The sequence below is a fragment of the Leptonychotes weddellii genome, chromosome 15 (genome assembly GCF_054177405.1).
Source record: "Leptonychotes weddellii isolate Sample4059 chromosome 15, ASM5417740v2, whole genome shotgun sequence".
In the NCBI taxonomy this organism is placed as follows: Eukaryota; Metazoa; Chordata; class Mammalia; order Carnivora; family Phocidae; genus Leptonychotes; species Leptonychotes weddellii.
In genome coordinates, this window is record NC_138383.1 from 42,740,371 (window position 1) to 42,762,126 (window position 21,756).

Sequence of the window (21,756 nt, forward strand, 5' to 3'; positions counted from 1 at the left end):
TGTGGTCAAATAGACTATTTTTGCAGCAGTTCTGGAGACCTATGAATAGGATGTATGTTTTCTGTTCACAGAAGTAAGAATCTTCACTATTAAATCAAACTTATTGATTACTCCTGTATATTGTTACTTTTTACTTACTGGGCCTAATTCTGAGAGTTGTGTGTTGAAGTCTCACTGTAAACGCATTGTTATCCAAGTCTCCTTACAATTCTGGTACTTTCGCTTTGTGTGTTTAATCACATTTTGCTTAGTTCATATGGGTTTATGACACTTTGTAACGTGCTGCCAAAGAAAACATGGATTTATGACACTTTGATCTTCTTCATCCTTTTTGTTTGTTTGTTTGTTTTTAAAGATTTTATTTATTTATGTGGCAGAGAGAGACACAGCGAGAGAGGGAACCCAAGCAGGGGGAGCGGGAGAGGGAGAAGCAGGCTTCCCGCTGAGCAGAGAGCCCAGTGCGGGCTCGATCCCAGGACCCCAGGATCATGACCTGAGCCGAAGGCAGATGCTTAACTGACTGAGCCACTCAGGTGCCTCATCTTCACATGTTTTCACCTTACCGTCCACCTTATCAGATATTAATATCACTGGTCCTGCCTTACTTTTGTTTGTGTCCGCCCACCTAATTATTTCCAGGCCTTCTTCATCCCACTGTTTTGCGTGCATTTCTTGTAAATAACATCTAGCTAGGGTTTGTTTTATTTTTCTATTTTTTTTTAAGATTTTATTTATTTATTTGAGAGAGAGAGTTAGAGAGAGAGCATGAGAGAGGAGAGAGTTAGAGGGAGAAGCAGACTCCCCGCCCCGAGTGGGGAGCCTCATGCGGGACTCAATCCTGGGACACCAGGATCATGACCCGAGCCGAAGGCAGTCACTTAACCAACTGAGCCACCCAGGGACCCCCATGGGTTTTTTCTTCCCCCCCATAGGGTTTGTTTTATATGCCATTCTGACTTCGTATAATACTTCATAATACTTGATATTATTCTTTCCATTTCCTTCATGCTCACTATTTACACTGTTCTGTCCGCTCAGATGGTTACTATTCATTCCCTTCCTCCTTATTAATTTGTAAGCTCTTCTCCACCTCCCACTGATGGTCCCCTTCCCTCTCCCTGCTCCCATAATCAGATGCATATTTTTTTACAATTATCTGTAAGCAAAATTCCAACCGTTTCTCCCTCTAAGCCTCTCTGTCCCTCTCCTGCCCCAAGACAGGAGCTCTGGATGCTTTCACTTCCTCCCTCCTCTCCCCAGACCCCCAGGCCTTGGTTGTGACATGTAGGTTGGTCTTAACTTTCTGCCTCCCCAGCATCTGTACCCTTTGGTTTTTCCTCTCCCCTTGGAGAGTTTTATACTTTTTAGACTCGTGTTTTGGACCAACGGAGGTATGAATACAAAATGGCTTTTCAAATTTGTTTTCAATTACTGCTTCCAATTGTGCTCCATCAAATCTTCATTTTTCCCTCCCTTCAAACATTCCAAGGAGCTCCTCTCACTTCCTGGTTAATTTCCTGTATCAAAAGCTCAGTCCGGACTAATTTAACACTTTGATCCCAGTGAATGCTCTTCCTCCTCCCCGGCTCAGGTCTGGCCTGTGGCCCCAAGGAAGGGGTGGGGGTCTTACTCCCTCTGCCACCCCATGTCTCCTGAGTCCCTTCCCCCCACCCCCACCCCCCCCCCGCCCGGTCGCTGGGGCTGGCAGGGGAAAAATGGACGCCGGCAAAGTCTTTTTACTCAAGTGGTGCTCCTGACGCCCTCTGTGGGCAGGCATCCACACTGGCTCACTTGCCCACAACACAGTTCCCGGGAAAGGGAGAGAGTTCTCCTGCTGCCTCGTAGCCTCCCCCCACCATCCACAGCACCTCCCACAGGGGTCTCCTCACCTAGCCAGCAGCTCCCTTGGTATCGGCAAGACGGTTAACCCAACAAGCAGTCGGCACACAGGAAACCACACATCTTCACCATGCCCCCACCCCAGGGTCGCCTCCCTTCACCCGGCCACCTCTCTCTTTTTTTCTAGTTCAACCAGTTCGAATGCAAGTCTCCTGCATGAGGACACGTCTCCTGGGGCAATGAATTGCCGCCCCCCTTCTTGCAGGCACCCTGAGCTCTGTCAGGGACTTGCTTGGAGCCCCACTTGGTTGGCTTGGAGAGGCGTGGAGTCCACCTTTTGGGGGTGGGTGGTGGGATGGCCGCGTAACAGTGTGACTGCATTTAGTGCCACTGAACTGGACACTTAAAAATGGTGAAGATAGTAGCTTTCATGTCATGTATATTTAACCACAATAAAAATTTAAAAAAAAATCCACATGGGAGGTTCAGTCGGTTAAGCCTCCTGGTTTCAGCTCATGTTCTCAGGGTCCTGAGATCAAGCCCCATATTGGGCTCTCCGCTCAGCGGGGAGTCTGCTTGGGATTCTGTCCCTCTTCTTCTCCCTCCCCCTCAGCCCCTTCCCTTGCTCTCTCTAAAAATAAATAAATAACATCTTCAAAACTCACCCACATGGACCCTGCCCCTCCTTGGCTTCATGCCACAGTGTAGACCATGTCTACAGGAACCCATCAACACGTTTTACTAACTAACCTCTCCTGGGTTCCAGGTGTTAGAGCCATAGTGGTGGTTAAAAAAAAAGAGAGAGAGAGAGAGAGGCAGAGATGGCCCTTGCTGTCACAAGGGCTCCCGGTCAGCAGGGAAGGCAGAAGCAGCTGGGGTGACAAGTGCAGAGCTTGGATGGACAACCAGAACCACATGGCCAGGGAGCCCAGTTATAGAAATCCAAGATGGGAGAGACACGCTGAGGTCAGATGAGCCAGCCCCAACCTTGTGTGTGTAAGGCTGGACTTGCTGAAAGATGTGCATGGAGAATGACAAAGCCAAATCAGGACAGTGAAAACATCTGGGGGGAGGGGGCGGGCAGGGAGAGGAATAGAGGGAGGGGTGGCACAGCAGGTTTTCCATGTGTTTAATTTCTAAAGCTGGGTAGAAGGGATCCAGATGTTTGTTAGTTTTTACACATTTGTGCATGGCTGAAACATTTTATTTTTAAAATTAAGACTAGTTTTTAGAGCCGTCTTCGGCACAGCAACATTGAAGGGAAGGTGCAGAGATCGCCCATATATCCCCAAATCCCCAGCTACATGGCCTCCCCCACTATCGACATCCCCCATCAAAATGGGGTGTTTGTTGCAGCTGATGACCGTACACTCATACATCATCATCACCCAACCCAAAGCCCATATAAGCTTATATTACGGTTCACTCTTGGTGTTGTACATTCTACGGGTTTGGACGAATTATGACATGGATCCACCCACCATAATCTCACGCAGAGTATTTTCACTGCCTTCAAGAGGACACACGTAGATTTCCAGGTGTCTGGGGCACATCCAAACCCAACTGTCTGGAAATGGTCACCTAAGTGTTTGCTGGGTCAGAGCCCCAGAGCGAGAGTGTAGACACGGTCTACACTGTGGCATGAAGCCAAGGAGGGGCAGCCTGAGGTCTTGAAGGGAAAACAGAATAGAATCACAGAAGCCAAGGACGGAGAGTTTCCTGAGGTAGAGCAGGGTGGGGGCGTGGAGGGGGGACAGGCACACCAGGGCCAGCCAGCAGTGCGTGGACTTCGGTGCGCAGCAGAGCTGCCATCAGACAGAATGGAAGGAGTGAGTGAAGACCTGTTTAGGTACTCGCTTCAGCATCACTTGGGATAAGCATAGAATTGGAGCAGCCTCAGGCCCCACAGGACGGTACCAGCTACATAAATGAAGGTGCGGCCATTTGATAAAAGACTTCAGATCCTGAGAAAGGGGAGATGTTCATAATATATTCATACATAAGAGAGGCAAGTCTTGAAATAGTATATTTTGTATCATTTTGTGCACATGGAAGAAAAATAATCTGGGCAAGACAAACTGGAGTGTTAATATAATCTCTGGGTTTATAGGTTTGTTCTCTTTTTGTTTATTTGTGTTTTAAGAGGTTTCTGGGGGGCACCTGAGTGGCTCTGTCGGTTGAGCAACGTCTGACTCTTGATTTAAGCTCAGGTCATGATCTCAGGGTTGTGAGTTCGAGCCCCGCATGGCGCCCTAGGCTCGGCAGGGAGTCTGCTTAAGATTCTCTCTCTCCCTCACCTTCTGCCCCTCCCCGCCTCTCCCTCTCCTAAAAAAAAAAAAAAAAGAGGTTTCTGCAGTCAACACAAAGTACTTATAAATATAAAGAGGAGGAGAGGGGTCTTCCACAGGGAAGTGAGTCCCTCTGGTTCCCTCCATTCATAGGACATTGAGAGAGAGAAGCCGCTGGAAGGGTCTATGCACTCAGCAAGGCAGCAAGAATTTCCCAGGCCCCCACTATGTGCCCGTTCTCAACAAGCCCCCACTATGTGCCCGTTCTCAACAAGCTTCCACTATGTGCCAGTTTCCAACAAGCTCCCACTATGTGCCCATTCTCAAGAAGCCCCCACTCTGTGCCCGTTCTCAACAAGCCCCCACTATGTGCCCATTCTCAAGAAGCCCCCACTCTGTGCCCAGTCTCAACAAGCCCCCACTATGTGCCCGTTCTCAATAAGCCCCCACTGAAAGGCAATGGGGAGAGGAGTCCCGGGGGAGGGGAAGCTGAGGGCCCCGGGGCCACAGCCAGGGCGGGAGAAGGCACAAGCTCAGGCTGGGGGTGGAGTGGGGCGGCAGGGAAGGGGCTCTTGACAGTGAGGGCTTTTCACGGGACGAAGTCTGGGGCAAGGCAGCCCTGACCTAGTCTGTTCAGGGAGCCCAGAGCAGTTCGGTGAGCTAGGCAGGGCTGTGTGCAATGGGGAGCCACAGAATGTTTAGAAGGACACGTGTTGCCAAGGACAACGCAAAGCAAACCACCTCAAGACAAAAAAGAGGACAGTGCTTCCCCCAGCTGGGAGGGGCCCAGGTGTCCCCTGTGGCAGTCCCATCTGGGGAGAGATGTAGGGACCAGCTTCAGGCCTGGGGCCGGGACCCCTGGCACCCCTGTGGAAGGACTAGCTTTCGTCTCTTCCTCCCTTGCTCTCCACCCACCTCTCATAGCAGCCTTTGCTCTGAGACCCTCTTACCATGAAAAGTAAGACTCACACCACTTGAGCTGCTCTTGTACAGAGCCCATCATGGACACTATTCGTGCCCCCGCTCCTCCGCCCCCACATACCATCGCCCCACCTGCTCAGCCCCACCAGCCCCCACCCCCCATCCACCCAAACCCCTCCCCTGGACCTTCTGGAAAGCACAGCCCCGCTCCTCCCTCCCTGGCTGAACTGGAAATCCGGTTTGCTCCTCGGGACAAAGAATGGGGCCCCTACGGCCTCCTCCCTCCGGGGGGTGGGGGGGCAGTTTTTCCTCTTGAGTCCCTGACCTCAGGCTCCAAGAGTGGGCAGGACTCCTCCGGACCCCTGTGGTGGGTTCCAGACCAGGTCAGTGCTTTTGTTCCTCACAAATCCCAGCCCTCTCCCCTTCCCGGCAGTTCCATTTCCAAGACCCTCGGCCACGGAGGGTGCCCCTGCGTGGGGCTCTGGCTCAGCCCTGTTGCTGTAGTTGCTCACGGCTCAGCCCCAGGGCCTGTCTGTTCTTGGACCTCACCGCCTTCCTTCCGCTCCGTCTTTGCCTCCCCCTGTCACAAGCTGACTTTGGACTTTTATTTATTTTTACTGTGGAAACTAGGACCATAAGAAAAGATAAGTTGCGTTCTCGCCGCCCCCCCTCCACCCTCCAGAACTCCTCATCTTGCGAAACTGAAACTCTGTCCCCAGCCCCTGGCAACCACCATCCTTCCCTTCTGTTTCGGCGAATTTGACGACTCTGGGTACCTCATACAAGTGGAATGACATAGCATTTGTCCTTCTGTGACTGGCTTCTTCCACCCAGCATGATGAGATGTGCTCACGGTCCATCCATGTTGGAGAATGTGCCAGAATTTCCTTGCTTTTTAAGACTAAATGATACAGAGACCGCATTTTATGCGTTCATCCACTGATGGACACTTGGGGTGCATCCAATGTTTTAGCTTTTGTGAATAATGCTGCTGTGAACGTGGGCCCACAAGGATCTGCTCGCGTCTCTGCTTTCAATTCTTGGGGGGCTATACCCAGAAGTGGAATGGCTGGATTCTATGGTAATTCTACATTTAATTTCTTGAGGACCCGCCATACTGTTTCCCATAGTGGTTGCTCCATGTTACGTTCCCACCCGCAGTGGAGGGGTGGGGGGGCTCTGGTTTCTCGCACTCCCACCGACCCTTCTTCCAGTAGGCGACTCACTCATCACAGTGGACTGGTGGGTCTCATGCTGTGCTCCCGAAAACCCACTCTTCTTTCCCAGCTGGTCTGTGGAGCTAGTTCTTCCTGGGGGCAAGTTCTACAACATTCCTGGTCCTACACCTTCCTAGAATGTCCCCCAAGCTTCGGAAGTTACATATACAAGTTCTCCCACAGGTCCCACTGGAGGGACTTGTGAGCAGCCCTTGGCCCTCCATCTTCGGGGGTGCTCAAAGCACTGTGCTGGCCTGGGTACCTGAAAAAGCGGGAGATAAAGGGTCATCTTGCCCGCAGGGACTTCACCCCGGGGTTTGTGGTTCCAGGGGAGCCTGAGTGAGACAGGGAAGAAAGAGAGCCAATGCAACCATGTGTTGCTGAGTGTGTGACCCCTCGATCCTTGCTGCTGGCTTCTACGGGACCTTCTGAGGACCAGCCGTTATGAAAGGCATCAGGACCAGCCTGGCTGGTCTCAAGAGAGAGTAGCACAATGAGGTCAGCCTTGGCCTCCTCTGCGGGCAGGCTGGGCATTAGTGAATATAGCTGGCTGGGCCCACAGATCGCCTCTAACTCTGTCCCCATGGCCGGCTTGCGGTGGGCTCATAGTGCAAGCACCGGGGGGACCAAGGACAGAGGCTGGTGGACTCCACAGGACCAGTCATCCTGTCCACTTGGTTTGCTTAGTGCCCCCTCTGGTGACCATTGACACAAAGTACAACACTTTGTGCCTACTTCCTAGGTCATCCACCGGCCCCTTCCCCAGGTCCCAACTCCCAATTTTTCAGTCTTGCTTCTTCTAGACCCTCAACCACGCAGCCAAGCCATTCACCACTGCCCATGTGTTTGCATGTGTCCTGACCTCTGACCTCTTCTCCCTGCATACAAAGACGACCAGGCATGCTACCTGAGGCCTCTGCCCACCCTGCAAACAGGGTCTTGCATGTAATCCGGCTGCACCAATCAGACAGAACCATTTTCTTTCTTTTTTTTCTCCAAATTCCTTTTTGCTTCAGTTGGCCAGAGTCATTTCTGCTTATGGTAGATGGTGACAATGACCACAGGAATTCTTCCCATCCCTGTGTGTGGGTGGTTTTGCATTGTCATTGCCATACTTCCCAGGACGGGGAGTCTATTTCTCCAGTCCTTGAATCTGGACTTGGCCAATGGGACATTAGCAAACAGGGCTCAGCAGGGCCTAGAAGGGTGCAACAGGCCTGCGGCTCGCCCTCTTATGTCCACGGGATGCCGTGACATCCACGAGGCTGGGCTAGCCCGCCGGAAGACGACGGACAGGCGGCCAAATCATCCTCGATGCCCCAGCTAAACATCAAGCAAACCTACACATACAAGTGAGGCTCCCTGAGCCACAGAGCACCAGCCACGTGCCAGGAGGGGGTTGAGAGAATCTTTGGGGCAAGAGTTTCCCCGGGGGGGAGGGGGCGCTGCTGAGGACTCACCTCACTGCCTCCCTTAGGGGGGGAGCTGGGCTTCTGGAGAGCACCAAGGGAGTTCTCTGAGCTTTGTCCTTCTGAGCTTGTGCACTTCTCTGAGACTTCCCTTGGACTCTCAAAAGGGGTCCATGACAGTGACCCCTTGGCAAGGCCTTCCCTTACTGTCTGCTCCCATCTACCAGGCCTCCCTTCCCCTCCTCCCCCCGACACTGCAGGTACTTGGTCCTCTCTCTTAGGGTGCAGTGAGGAACCCAGACCCATCCCAGGGTCCCATGGGTATCCAGGACACCTAATTCCTGTGGGTGGGCACCCACTGTCGGCCGGGGACAGGACGCACGATTTCAGAGGGAACCGTTTTAATTTACAGACACACAATACATTTATTTCATATTTTAAACCCGTCAAGAAAATAGAGCTAAAATGTTTGTGGAGGATCGGCCATGCTGAGAGGGGGCAGGGGCCCAAGGACAGGCTCCCTGGCCTGTGTCCACGCGTGGATGCTAACTTTAGCAGTTAGAACAACTCCAAGCAGCTGTTTCTAGGAACAGGGCATCCAGCCCAGCCCAAGAGAGCATGGCGTTGCATAGTTTTAGTATGAAAAGCAAAACTACCACCATTTATTGAACCCTTGCTAAGTGCCAGTCACGGTGCGAAGGGCATTTTCCCCACAAAAACCATTTCAGCAGGTACTCATTTGCAGGCTCGGGAAGGTGAAGTGACTCGCCCAAGGCCACCCCGCAAGACTAAGAAGTATAGAACACTGTTTGTGGAAGAACCAAGAAGAACAAAATCGCTCCCCCAAAATGTTCCAAAACTAAGAATCATGCAAAAATCGTGCCTTCTGTATATTTACTGACAGCTTCGTGAATTGTTTTAAAGCAGAGGTGGGTGTCACCCGGGCTCGGCTTCCGACCCGCTGGGATGAGCTCACATCCGTGTTAACTGGGCCCACCGGACACCACGGACGCGCAAGGAGAGCTCATCCTTCAGTGGGCACCACGGACGTGTCTCGCTCATCATCATTTGCATCTGGGGTACCTGCCTCTGCTGTTAATCGATACGCCTGTGGCGAGCAAACTACCACCTGCGCACCCAGGCCTATACGCTAAAAGTGGGGTTTGTTTTGTTTTGTTTTTACATTTTTAGATGGATGGAAAAGATAAAAAAAAAAAATTATGTGACACATGAAAACTCCACGAGATGAGAAGTTCAACGTCTGTATATAAAGGTTTATGGGAACAGAGCTGTGTCCATTTGTGTATTGTCTGGGGCTGCTATTTGGCGTAGGACGGCAGGGCTGAGTAGCTGCAGCAGAGACCCTATAGCCCTGAAAACCTGAAATCCTTACTGTTTGGTCCTGTGCAGAAGGCTCGCGAACACCTGGTCTCTTGAACACACATCCAGGGAAGAGGACACCAAGGCCTCTTGGATCTGCTTCCCTCTTCTGAGCTGGGTGACTCGGAACATCGGTGGAGTGCTTGGCCCTCCATGCCTGGGGCTCATTTATTCCGCTGCTCCCCCTGGCAGGCTCCAGGGGGGACCAAGGGAATGTCCTTATTTTCCATTAGCCTTTCCCCCACCCTAACCTCCCTGCGCTCCTCCGGGTGCCCCGAGGGGCTGGCGCCGTGTGAACCGCACACCGGACAGGGCCACGCTGAGGGTGTGAGGCCAAGGCAGGGGGAGACTAAGCAGTTCCTGGGGCAAGCCGGTGGGAGGGGGGTCCCCTGGGCAAGCCTGGGATTGAGGCTTCTCTCACCTGGGATGGGACCAATTCCCTGCTGTTCATTATCACTGACACACGTGGACACAAACAAGGAAACTGCCGAGCAGGTCCACCAAAAGCTCGAGTTTATTAATATGCCATTGAAACCCTCTCGCTGGAAGTTTCGAGGGGGTGGTTTCTGAAACCTACTGCTCTCCGCTCCAGCTCCAGGCCCAAGAGGGACTGCACAGAGCTGCGGACTCCCCTGCTTCTTGAAATCTGCGGCCTCCTGCTACGCAGAAGATGCGTCCAAATGACACAGAAGCCTGCCTTTCCCCCTCCTCCTGGACATCACCAGAAAGGTGTTACAAGGACGTAGCGGTGAGCAGGTTTGGGGCGCTAGGCACATGGCACAGAGAGGAGAGTTCCCTGCATGCAGGCTCCCCAGCCCCAGGCAGCCCAGCCCCTACCCAGCTGTGGGGCTTTTCTCTTGGTGTGTGTGTGGGGGGGGGATTACTCCCCAAGTCTATTTTTCCATCTGTAAAATGAGGCAAGGGTTGGTATGAGAATCAAAGTAATAAATAGTAGATTGATACAGACACTTCTTAAAACTGCCACATTGGGCCACAAGGGTAAATAAAGGATGTCTGAACGCAGGTTCCCGTGGGTCAGCTGGGGAAGGAGCTGTATCCTTTCAGAAGTCGTCCAGCTGGAGCCAGTGTGGCTCCTGGAGCCCTAACTCCAGGCCTTGCCCCGAACAAACACACCCCTCCCCAAAAGGAACCCGCGAGGGGCTGCGGAGAACCAGCACTCACCCTAACGGCAGGCGTCCCTGAGGGCTGCTCCCACTTCATGCTCGGGAACTTGTTTCAGCCTCCCTGCGACTCCCTGAGCGCTGGGCCCTTCCCCCCACTGGCAGGTACACAGGCGCTGGGGCAGGAGCCCAAGGACAAACGGCCAGGGGACAGCCACGCCCCAGGAGGGAGAGAGCAGTCTTCAAACAAGCGCCCAGCCGGCCTCTCCTAGGGACTAAAGCCAACTCCCAAAGCGCAGGACCGTCCCAGAGCAGGAGGGCGCTGGGCGGCCTCCCCCGAGTGCAGACTTCGGGGAGCCCCAGTGCGGAGTCACCTCTGCAGCCTCCTGGGCTCAGACGCCCTCCCAGGAGGCACCCTGGCGGCTGTTGAAAGGGACCGCTCTGAACAACGAAGAGATCTCCAGGGCACTTGAAACACTGGGCTGAGAGCTCTCGGGGCCAAGGGGGGCACCCATGGGGGAGTTCTGCCTGCAGGGCGCAGACACGGGTGCTCTTGCCCTGCTCAGGCCCTGCGGGGACAGCAGGCTCTCAGCCTCCGTGCCTTCCTCTACCAGAGTCCGCTCCCTGAATTCACACGGACGCTTCACCTGCTTGGCTTTGCCTCTTGTGCAGGAGCTGAGATTTTCGGGGCTCACTGTCCGTTCCCCGCAGGAGTGCAGTGCTCTGCTAGGCGGATGGCTTCTGATGGGGCTCCCTCTGATTCCGGTGAGGAAAGGACCATCTGGACGCTCTCCCAGAGGCGCACTCTCACAAGGGCTTGGGGGGACCAGGAAGGGGCGTGAGCAGGTCCCGAGAGCTTCCACAGCTGAAGATTCAAGGGTCCAGCCCCAGGGGTAAACGGGCTCAAGGCCCCGTAGAGATCACGTTCCACTCAGCTTCTTCCTCCTCGCCCTGGGGAGACTGAGGACGGCCCGACCCTGAGAGTAAGCTCCTCTCCGGGACTCTGCTAGTCCTCTGGGCGGGGAGAAGGAGCGGGATCCGTGAGGTCCGGTCCCAGGCGCGGTTCGGGCAAATCCTGACCGCACGGGTAGCCGGTTAGCAAATTCACCGACTCCTCTCCTTACTTATGTCCGTGCGGTCACTAACTTTCCGCGTGATGGCTCAAATCTGGGTGGCAGCCCATGAGCGTGCGGACTGGCCCATTTCTACCTTGTGAAATCAATGACAAGAAATTAAAAAAAAAAACTCATGGAAACATAAAGCATTTATTATTGCTATAGTCAAGGCAAAAATCTCTGAAAACAATTGGCCTTGATAATGGGGGTAGAATCAGAACCATTATTCATGAGTTTACAGTCTGTTCTCTGCCGTCCACACATCCCGGTTTCACATACAGCACCCACCACGGGACGGACCTTTGTTATACAAGAGGGAGAAGAAAGAACTTGGGAGTCACAAAGCATGGCTTACCTACCTCCCTAGTTACCTGACTTAAGATCAATCACTTACTCGAGGTGAACCTGTTTCATCCTGTGTTGTTTAAAAAAAAAAAAAAAAGGACAGGTCAGGTGGGCCAGAATGAACCCAGCTCCTTGGAGGACCTATTGAGATCACGTGGGTGAGGACTATGAGAACATAAATGAAATTGCCTGGGACGCTTGAAAAAAATGATAACACAACAGAGTATTCCTAGTAATGGTGCTTATAAGCCCTGCAGGGAGGGGCGGGAACCCCATCGCATAGCCTACGTGCGTGGCAGCCTGCGGGACGGTCACCGAGCATCTGAAATCTTGGGGCAGGACAGAAGATATTAACGCCCGAGCCTCCAAACTCACCGAGGAAGGAGCTGGCTTGACAAGCCACGTAATATGGACTCAGCTTTACCCTAGAAACACTTTCTCAGTTTTATTTTACCTTAATATACATCTGTACACACAAGAATAAAAAGGCTATTACACAATGATTCCGTGAGCTTTACCTAGTTTCGAGAATAATGCATGCAGTTACAAATGAGAGGTAGAAACACTGTATTAAAGACCTAAAAATACAAACATCATATAAATAAATGTTCAAATTAACTGCTGGAATTTCATACAGATAAATAAGGTAAAAATTACATTACTTCGTCAAAGTAAAGGAAAAACCATGGTTTTGTCTGTCTTTATCAGTACACTTAAAATTAGATTAATGCCAAAGAGCTTCTGTGCAATTTGTCAGAGTTTGGATTATGTTAGCTAAAAGGATAAAAATAAAGGGATTAAAACTGGAGAATGGTTTATTCAAGTATTCAAGCAGGTGAGTAAAAGAAACCAAACCATACACAATGCAGGAACCATTTCTGGAGGGACGTGACCTGCCCGCGTTCCCCGTGACTAGCTGTTTGGTGAACGGTCAGGACGAACACGAACAATACACATTAGGCTGGAGAGAGCTGCCCGTTTTCCTAAGAGAAGACAATCCTCATTTTTCACTAACTTCATGTAGAAACTCCCCATCACCAACAAGCCTTTAGGTCACCAACTTTGTTTTGGCCCTATTGAAATTCTTGAGAGTATCCCGAATTGGTATTTTTTCCTAATACTGCCCAAATAAACCGAGCCTTTAGTAAACCTAGAGACCACAGGCGTTGATGCACATTCTGCATGCACAGTAGGAAAATACAACCAAAAGCAAACAACCAGCAACTCAAAAATACCACCGAGAAAATCTGTATGTGTAGACGGATAGGTTAAAAAAATGCAAAGGTTCACAGGAACACAAGTTTTTACCATTTAAAAGTCCACTAGAGATTACGTGTGAATTCTGGAAAGGGTGTGTGTATATAATATAATCAAGTAAAATATTTTAAACAAGTCCATTGTGCCTCAGTTAGTTTTAAATTGCAAAATCCAATACACAGTTGTTTTAATAAATTAGTGCAATATGAAAGATTTTGGAAGATTAACATGTGTCCATATTAGATCAAATAGAAGATTTCACAATTTCTTCCAAGAGCCTTCTTTCAGCTTGTTCTCAAGCTCTATCTTCCTGAGCTGTTGAAGGGTGCGTGCTCAGATTTAGACAAGCCTACCCCAGATATCCAACTGCCTGGATGAGATGTCCATTTTTTTTACTTTTATACCTCAGTAAACACGTGGAATTTCACACACTGCTCTGGTGAACTGAGTACAGAGCCATTCACTTTGTTTCGTTCTTAATTATCCTTAGGAATAACTGCACTGATATTTCTATTTCTAAGGTACATTTATTGACCAAGTTCAAACTGAGAGCCAACTGGAATACTCTTGCTTCTGCTTCTACACAGAAAAGGGAAGGGGTGACGTCTCCTATAAGGCAGATTTCCTACAAGTATGTAGTTTTTGGATTGTTTTTCCTTTTTGAAGTCATGCTTGTTCTTTGGTAGTCACCAGGTGAGAAACTAGGGTTTCCTGGGGATGGGGAAACAGAACCCAAGCCATGATACCAAACTTCTCTCCTCAGTCCCACCACTGGTCCAGGGACGAGCCCTCGGCCGCTCACAGGGTCGCGGTGCTACAGCAGAGTGCTGACAGTCTTCTTTCAATACTAGTTTTATCTAGAAATAAAATAAATTCATATCGAAAATCATTTCTATTGTCAAAACCAAGGCAAGAAGAACTAATAAAAAAAAAAAACCACCACCACTAATTTTCTATGTGCATCCTTGTCTCTGTACTTTCTTTGGCCCAAAGTTAACCATTCTATTTTTTCTTCTTTCTGCCTGATAATTGTTGAGATGTAATTTCCAGCTCAGTGATGCGCAGTGGCAAAACCTAACACGTAAGATAAAGGACACTTAGATCTTAGGGCACCTGGGTGGCTCAGTCGTTAGGCGTCTGCCTTCAGCTCAAGTCATGATCCCAGGGTCCTGGGATCGAGCCCCGCATCAGGCTCCCTGCTCCACGGGAAGCCTGCTTCTCCCTCTCCCACTCCCCTGTTTGTGTTCCCTCTCTCACTGTGTCTCTGTCAAATAAAATCTTAAAAAAAAAAAAAAAAAGGACACTTAGATCTTAACAGCTAGCTTTCTCACAACTGCAAATCATTTTAGAACTGTCATCCCCTTGAGGCTCTTCAAAATGTGCTGTGAGCACGTATACTCCAAAGGGTCCACCACCTCCTCCTCAAACACCAGTGCATCTATATGGTAAATGATATCATCATCCTGGCAGCCTATCAATCTCCACTCTGCTGTCTATTCCAGATCTATCGTAGAGTCATCAGAGAGTCTTCGTAATATTCTCTGGTCACCAATAAGCTCGCGAGGCTTAAAATAGCTGCATTTATTATTATTTAACAATAAAACCAATGCACAAACACACATCTGACAGCACAGTACTGCACTGTAAAAATCAAAAGCCACCAGGACTTCATGTGCATTATCTCCAATCCTCAAACTCTCTCATCTTTTGGAAGAAGAAACAGACCACAGAAAAGGCAGGTGATTTGCCCAAAGCCAAGACCCAAACCCAGGCAGTACAATGCCCAACTGCTTGCTCTTCCTGCTGCAACTGAGGGAGACAACTCCGTTGTCATCGATAAACACACTGATTTCTAAGTCAACTTACATTTATGCACATTTTCGATATCGGCAGGGTCCTGGAGAATCTTAGTTAGGCCTTCCAGAAGAAGGGCTGCCTTATGATAGCGATAAACAATATCTTCCGTCTGCTGAAACATCTCATCCAGGGCTGCGGACTGAACCTGAAGCCAAGTCAGCAGAAACGAAGAGAGTCTTAACTTTTCCAAGAAAATATGAATCCATTTGGGCAATGCAGATTTTATTGCAATCTTTCTAAAATTAACACATTTTGACAAAATGATATAATCTACCAAACTATATAAAACTCAAAGATTCATCAGATGGGCAAAATAAAACAGGAGCTTCTTGATGAGAGTTACTCTGCTTTCAAATGTGATCTTGGACTCAGATGCAGGACTCAAAAAACTTACACTTCTAAAGTGGCTCTTCTAGGACTACACTAAAAAGTTTATTTTATTAAGTATTTTTTTTTAAGATTTTATTTATTTATTCATGAGAGACAGAGAGAGAGAGAGAGAAGCAGAGGGAGAAGCAGGCTCCCAAGGAGCAGGGAGCCCGATGCGGGACTCGATCCCAGGACCCTGGGATCATGACCTGAGCCGAAGGCAGACGCTTAACCGTCTGAGCCACCCAGGCGCCCCCTAAAAAGTTTATTTTAAACATACACTTTCATACTAGGGCAACTTGACCATTTCATTAAAGTAGATTTTGTTATAATAAGATAATTAAATGGTGCTAAAAGTCATCTGTTAGCACTGCGCACAAGGTGAAGGAGAGCGCACCATCCAGAGGGATGTACAGGTCTGGAAAACATGGCATTCTAATTCCAAGGGATACGCGGTATTAGAGGAGGAAGCCCTGGAATGGTACAGAATATATACTGGGTGCATCTAAGCCAACTATGGAAGAGAAGATTAGGGAAAGCCTCCAGGAAGTGATGTTTAGGTTGAGCCTGGAGAAGGAGCAGGGAGCCCGCCAGGTGATGGAAAAGGTGGGTAGGGGTTTTCTGGAAAGATGGGACAGCAGTAGTATTCACAGGTGGTATTTGAGAAGTTTTCCCAACAGTATTCTGAAATGAGGCCCCAAATGGCATCACTTAGGGCAAGTCAGTAAACCAAGACTTAATACCCAACCTAACTGCAGTCTCAGTCCCTTGGGAATGTAACTTTTAACCAGTCAACATGGCATTTCCTGGTCAACAGACCCCTTCTGCTCCCCCATAGGAGGGCAACTTTGCGTGAACAATGCATTTCTGGCTAATAAATTCCTTTCTTCTTTTTTATGGCCCTCTCTCCCTTTTAAAAACCTTTGCTTTATTTAGCTAAGCAGAGCTCCCTTCTACTTGCTAGATGGGATGCTGCCTGATTCATAAGTCATTTAACAAAGCCAATTAGATCTTCAATTTTACTTGGTTGAATTTTGTTTTTGAACATTCTCTTTAAATCATTAAATACCAGGACTGTCAGTAACCCAGTATCCTAATGTATTTGTCAATATCATCTGTTTCTTCCAAACAATACTTTAAAGCCACTTAACAATAAAACAAACAAAATGGGTACAGAAGGTCCATTCTGAAAAGGAAAAAGAAATAACTAAACGTAGTGCTAATAACAGTAAGCTGGCTATGCAGCCCGGGCAAAGTCAATACTGCTCTTATTATCAGAAAAGAACAGAACACCATAACTCCTTTGGAGAGGACATTCTTCCTGGCACAAACTTCTAAAAATAATTCATCATATGAAGTGTTAATTCAGTATAGAGTGATAGAATGCATATTATTCATAGCAATAGTTTAGAGCAAAATACTGTCTATTATTCTTGTCAACAGTTTATATTCTACAGTTATTTTCCCATGACTTTTGATAATGGCTTTCAGACTGAGGCCAAGGGCAGTATAACAGAACAATTCAAAGCGGACGAATTTGGCGGGGGAGAAGGAGATTTATTATGTTAAGGTGGCAAAAATAACATTGGTCACTAATTTTTTCCCCACTTAACCACTTCTTTAACAGTCCCTAATTTCATCTCTACTTCAGAGCAGTTTTCCCCTCATGAGACAGAAACAAGTGATTTCCAGAAGTATAGCTACACAGCTGGAAAAGCAGATTTTACTTTGTGTCTATGCTTAAGTAAGGTCAGTAAGCAGAGTCTGGGCACATGGATTGGTTAACACAGCAGTATTTCTTCTAATGTTTTATTATGCCAAAATTTCTTAAATAGTAGAAAATGCAGAAAATGCAGATCCAGCCAAGGCTCTTAGATGCAAAGTATAAAAAGATTAGACAGTCCTAATGTTAGCCATTTTAAGAGGTACAAGGAAATGTCACCAAGTGTGGTAGTCAATGTTACCTAATGTGTTACTTGTGCTAATGACATCCAATTACTCCTTTCGTAAGAGGGAGTCACAATGTTTGGGACTTGGGAATGGTTAAGGGCAGAAACTCTTTTTAAAAGGAGAACGTCAAAGGGCGCCTGGGTGGTGCAGTCGGTTTAGCTTCTGACTCTTGGTTTTGGCTCAGGCTGTGACCTCAGGGTCATGAGATCGAGTCCTGCATCGGGTTCTGTGCTCAGCACAGAGTCTGCTTGAGACTCTCTCTGCCCCTCCCACTAGTGCTCTCTCGCTCAGATAAATAAATCTTTTTAAAAAATAAAAAAAGGGGTGCCTGGGTGGCTCAGTCGTTAAGCGTCTGCCTTCAGCTCAGGTCATGATCCCAGGGTCCTGGGATCGAGTCCCACATCGGACTCCCTGCTCGGCAGGAAGCCTGCTTCTCCCTCTCCCACTCCCCCTGCTTGTGTTCCTGCTCTCGCTATCTCTCTGTCAAATAAATAAATAAAATCTTTAAAAATAAATAAATAAATAATTTTAAAAAAATTAAAAAAGGAAAGTATCAAGTAGGTATTCAACTCAAAAGATACTCTTATATAATATTCAACCTCAGAAAGGGTTACCATTTCTACAGCACAGTTATAGATGAGTTTCTCTGCGGTCACGCTGTTGATTTCATCAATAAATCTCTGTTTGTCAGAGAAGAAGCGATTCAGCTTTTCTGTAAGTTTCTTGCACATGGTGATGCAGAATTTGTATCGTTCATTCAGATTTTTGACAACTGAAAAGAAGTTGAGATGAGAACTAATTTCAATTTTCCTCCCAAAATAAAAACAGAGTCACAGTAACATGCACCTTTTCCGCTGATTTAAGTAAAGTGGCACTAAATGATCCTTGAGGGAAAAAAGACCGGAAATCAGATTCTTTCATGGGTTCTCTTCCAGTTAAGAAAAAGTTGAGAATAAAGCGCTTCTGACTGTTCTATCAATTAAATGGCAAAAACAAAACCCAGAGAAGTCAGCATCTTTGCCCATCTAAGAATAGTTAACACAGGATTCCTCATCAAACTCTCTCTCGGTGTGATGGGGAAAGGGGCGGTGTGAGGGCGTGGGCGTCCAGTGGTCACAATGCCCCCATACCTTGTTTCACAGTCGTGGACGGGCTCAGCTTCCCGGACTTGATCTGGGCTTTGGCGAGATGCAGAGAGGCTGCCAAGAGCTGGGCTGCTTTCATGTATAACACCAGCTGCTCCACCCGCCTGCACCCGGAAGGAAGACAGCAGAGTGTTATCCTGGGAGCCAACACGCCAGACTCCACTCTCTACGCACAGGGTCACCATTCAGATAGCATTTCTAGAGGAATGCCATTCTCCTTGACATTTTTAGCGCACAAATAACTCCTGAAGGAAAACGGTTCACTTTGAATACAACAGGTAGACTCAAAAACCAATACAATCTCTTCATCATCAAATATCTTCAACAGTATCAGTTACAAGGAAAAGGCAATGCTAAGGTTGCAGGATCTTCAAGTCCTGGCTCACAAGTGAAATCTAGCACAGTAACATAACTAAGAGCTCCCTTGAAGCTTTTCATAAGGAGATATGATCGCTGGTGTGTGACAGGCCCTCCATCTCAGACACGAATTTACAGAAAGCACGGAGAATCTGGAAGTGAATGACAAAGGGGGCACGTACCCCCAGTCTTTGCTCAGCTGGCTGATCTGGTCCACGACCACACTCTCCTGGATCTGGTACAAGGAGACAGCGGATGTGCACAGCTCCGGGTGACCCCCCCTCACGGCTGTCAGGTCCAGCACGCACTCCGTGAACATCAGCATCACGTTGAGGTGGCGTAAGGTGTCCGTGTGTTCTCGCTGTGGCAAAGCCAATTTGTCTTATAAAATTGCAGCTAAGAAGAGGTGGATACTTGTTTCTGTATATAAACCATGGCCGATGCTACAGTGTTTCTATACTTAGGAATATCAGAATGAGCAGAACAGACTAAGATTTTTAAATTCTAGAAAACTAGTAAGAAAATAAACACAGGTGAAACAAAATGTGGGTGTGTGCGTGTGTTTGTGTGTATGGATGAGAGTGGCCCACAAAATGAAGTTTCAAAGATATGAGGTCACTGTGCTTTTACTAGAAAAAACAACAACAAAACCAAACAATTAAATCAATATACATGACAAAATAAATTATCAGGATTATAAGGATATGCTGCACATTAAACCACACTTCTTGATAGTTTTGCAGATTCTACTGTCTTATAGTTTCAGGGATGCTTTATTTTAATTTCTGCTGGGTTTTCAGTTCACAGGGATTCCTAATACCAAAGCTCTAAATTTCTGTGAGCTGCTCAGTAAGTTAATGAGGGGAGTATAGGCAGACATAGTAGCATGCATTAAAAATGGGTAGTCTAAAATTAATGTTGTTTTGAGATGTGCTTTTAGCTATAAAAGTTTCCTGAAATCTCAAATAAGACTAAGCTTCTCATCCTCCTTTTACGATTAAAAAAAGGATGAGAATCATTTTCCTAGAGAAAGGAGAATAAACCAATTAGCTTGTGAAGGTCTGACAGCGTACTGGACTATATATTCTAATACACTGGAAAATGTATTGGAAAACAATTTGCGTCTAATCTGATGGAGACTGAAAAAACTCGGACAACTGCTTTTCCAATTTTAGCATTAGGTCACACATATGTTCAAGATTACTACTAAATCTACTATAAAATCACTGATACATTTTGCAGGCACCATTTTAAACCTTTTCTGTGAAATACCTAGTTCTCATTCACACAAAATAGAAATGCTACAGGTTCAGCATGGAGAGAGCATCTGTTCTTTTGGTCTGGAGAACTGATCATTTTAATTGGAAATGGAGGCTAAGTCAGCACTGTAATCAGCAGTGAGGACACCACGTAGGCCACTGCATGCGTCCTGGAGGCCAGACTGGGGAACTGAACTGGCACGGTCTTTAAGTCATCGAGTGAACTTCTCCTGTTCTGAATCTGTGTTCGGCATGATTCTGATGTGCGTTTCCCTGCAGAACTGTCTCCACAGAGGACAGGAGCTGGTCTAGGAGTACGAGCATCTGCCTGGGAGGGTTATTTCTGAGTCAGTGACGCATCTGGCGTTATGCTTTATTACTTTTTAAGCCCAAGTGTAATCATTTTTATGTTATAAAGAAAAGCAAGCACTGAAAATAAAAAGTTCTGGTTTTAGGACCAAGGTTATGCTTTCCAAGTCCTATCAATAGTAACTAAACTTCAGAGGAAAAATCTCTGTCACTTCCTATCAACCAAAGCTTGTTGGATGAGTGTCACTGTCCACATAACTCTGAAAACGTGTCAGCAATGGTTTTCAAATAGAAAAGACAAGCTAAAGAAAAGAAAAAACCCGTCGGAACTTTCGAGAGCATTTAGCTCTCCCGCCGTGGCTACGACACCCTCCAGGGCTCTTCTCACCTCCATCAGTGTCTCCTCTGGCAGTTCAGGGGCCTCAAAGGTGATGAGCCCCTCCAGGCTGGGGGGTGAAGCACCATAAGACATGTATCTCAGGCTGGGCGCGGCCTCGGCTCCAGGAGGGGAAGCCCCCCAGCCCGGCCCCGGTGGGGAGCCCATAGCCACACGGCCACCGGCCGAGCACAGGGAGCCCCCGGAGCTGCTGGAGCCGGCTGCAAGGAGAGGGGACAGTGAGGGCGTGGGCAGGGCGGCTGCACCGGCCCCTCCCGCCAGCCCAGGAGCAGTCACGGACCCCCTACCGCAGTGTATGAATAGGTCTTATTTTTCCAAGTTCACCTTTATTCCTCCCTTATACGCCTATTTCATAGACATCATCATGGCTAGTTTTTAAACAAGTTTATAGCATATACATTTTTCCCTGTTGCCCCACAGTCCTCATCATCATTAAACACAATGGACGCACAGCAGTTCTCTAAATTTATACATGTGATGATTGCCTGGAGGATTTATACTATTTCTGATTTTTTATATCACAGATAACACTATAATGAAATCCAAAGTTTCTCCTTCTTTTGAATGATTCATTTGTGATAAGTATTCTGAAGTGGTATTGTAAACAGGAATGGGATTACCACAGATCAAATGTTACAAACATTTTTACCGCTCTCGTACAAACTGCCACAGTACCTTCAACAGCAGGCGTGAGTAAGCACACAGATCCCACCAAACCTCAGCAACACTGGGCACTACAACCTTTTAGTGCTGGCTTAGTTAACAGGTATGAAATATCACTTTCTGAAAATGACATTTTATTATCTGGTATTTTTAATAATCTGAAGAACAAGATTATCGGCTCCTACTTCCTCTCTCGTTATCTATTTATAATCCTTTGCTTATGAATCTCCTGACATCTTGATTGGTAACTTACGTAGCATAAGAGAATTTAAAGGACACAAGGTACAATATGGATGGCAATGCCAAATGATAACTCATTTCAAGTCCAATCTAAATACTTTCTTAATTTGGGGTATTAATAACCTACTTACAGAGTATGGATGATAAAACCAATCTACTGGCCTATCTAAATGTAGGTAGGATTAAGTGCAAAGATTAGGACCCAAAGTACCAAAAAAGGTGAAACTTAGGTCCCTAAAAGAACAAAGCAACCATCTACCATTTCAAAAAATTTACCAGAGGTACTAAAATAAGCCTTTAATATAAGAAGCACCATAG

General features: G+C 47.7%; 2 protein-coding genes across 4 annotated transcripts in view; both read right to left on the bottom strand.

The window, feature by feature from the left end:
- Nucleotides 1–11,197, bottom strand: part of ALDH3A1 (aldehyde dehydrogenase 3 family member A1) — a 25,178-nt gene extending 13,981 nt beyond the window's left edge. The window contains exon 1 of the mRNA XM_031038454.2: nucleotides 10,237–11,197. The gene's annotated coding sequence lies outside the window, so the exon portion shown is untranslated. The remainder of the gene's footprint in view (nucleotides 1–10,236) is intronic.
- Nucleotides 11,198–11,421: 224 nt separating this feature from the next.
- The window catches only part of ULK2 (unc-51 like autophagy activating kinase 2), a 72,181-nt gene continuing 61,846 nt past the window's right edge, over nucleotides 11,422–21,756 (bottom strand). For all 3 annotated transcript variants that reach the window (XM_081805645.1, XM_081805644.1, XM_081805643.1), the window contains 6 exons: nucleotides 20,527–20,735; nucleotides 18,753–18,931; nucleotides 18,199–18,317; nucleotides 17,683–17,840; nucleotides 14,759–14,894; nucleotides 11,422–13,749 (listed from right to left, as the gene is read on the bottom strand). In XM_081805645.1, the coding sequence (XP_081661771.1) occupies nucleotides 13,691–13,749; nucleotides 14,759–14,894; nucleotides 17,683–17,840; nucleotides 18,199–18,317; nucleotides 18,753–18,931; nucleotides 20,527–20,735 (860 nt within the window). In that variant the 3' untranslated portion in view covers nucleotides 11,422–13,690. The remainder of the gene's footprint in view (nucleotides 13,750–14,758; nucleotides 14,895–17,682; nucleotides 17,841–18,198; nucleotides 18,318–18,752; nucleotides 18,932–20,526; nucleotides 20,736–21,756) is intronic.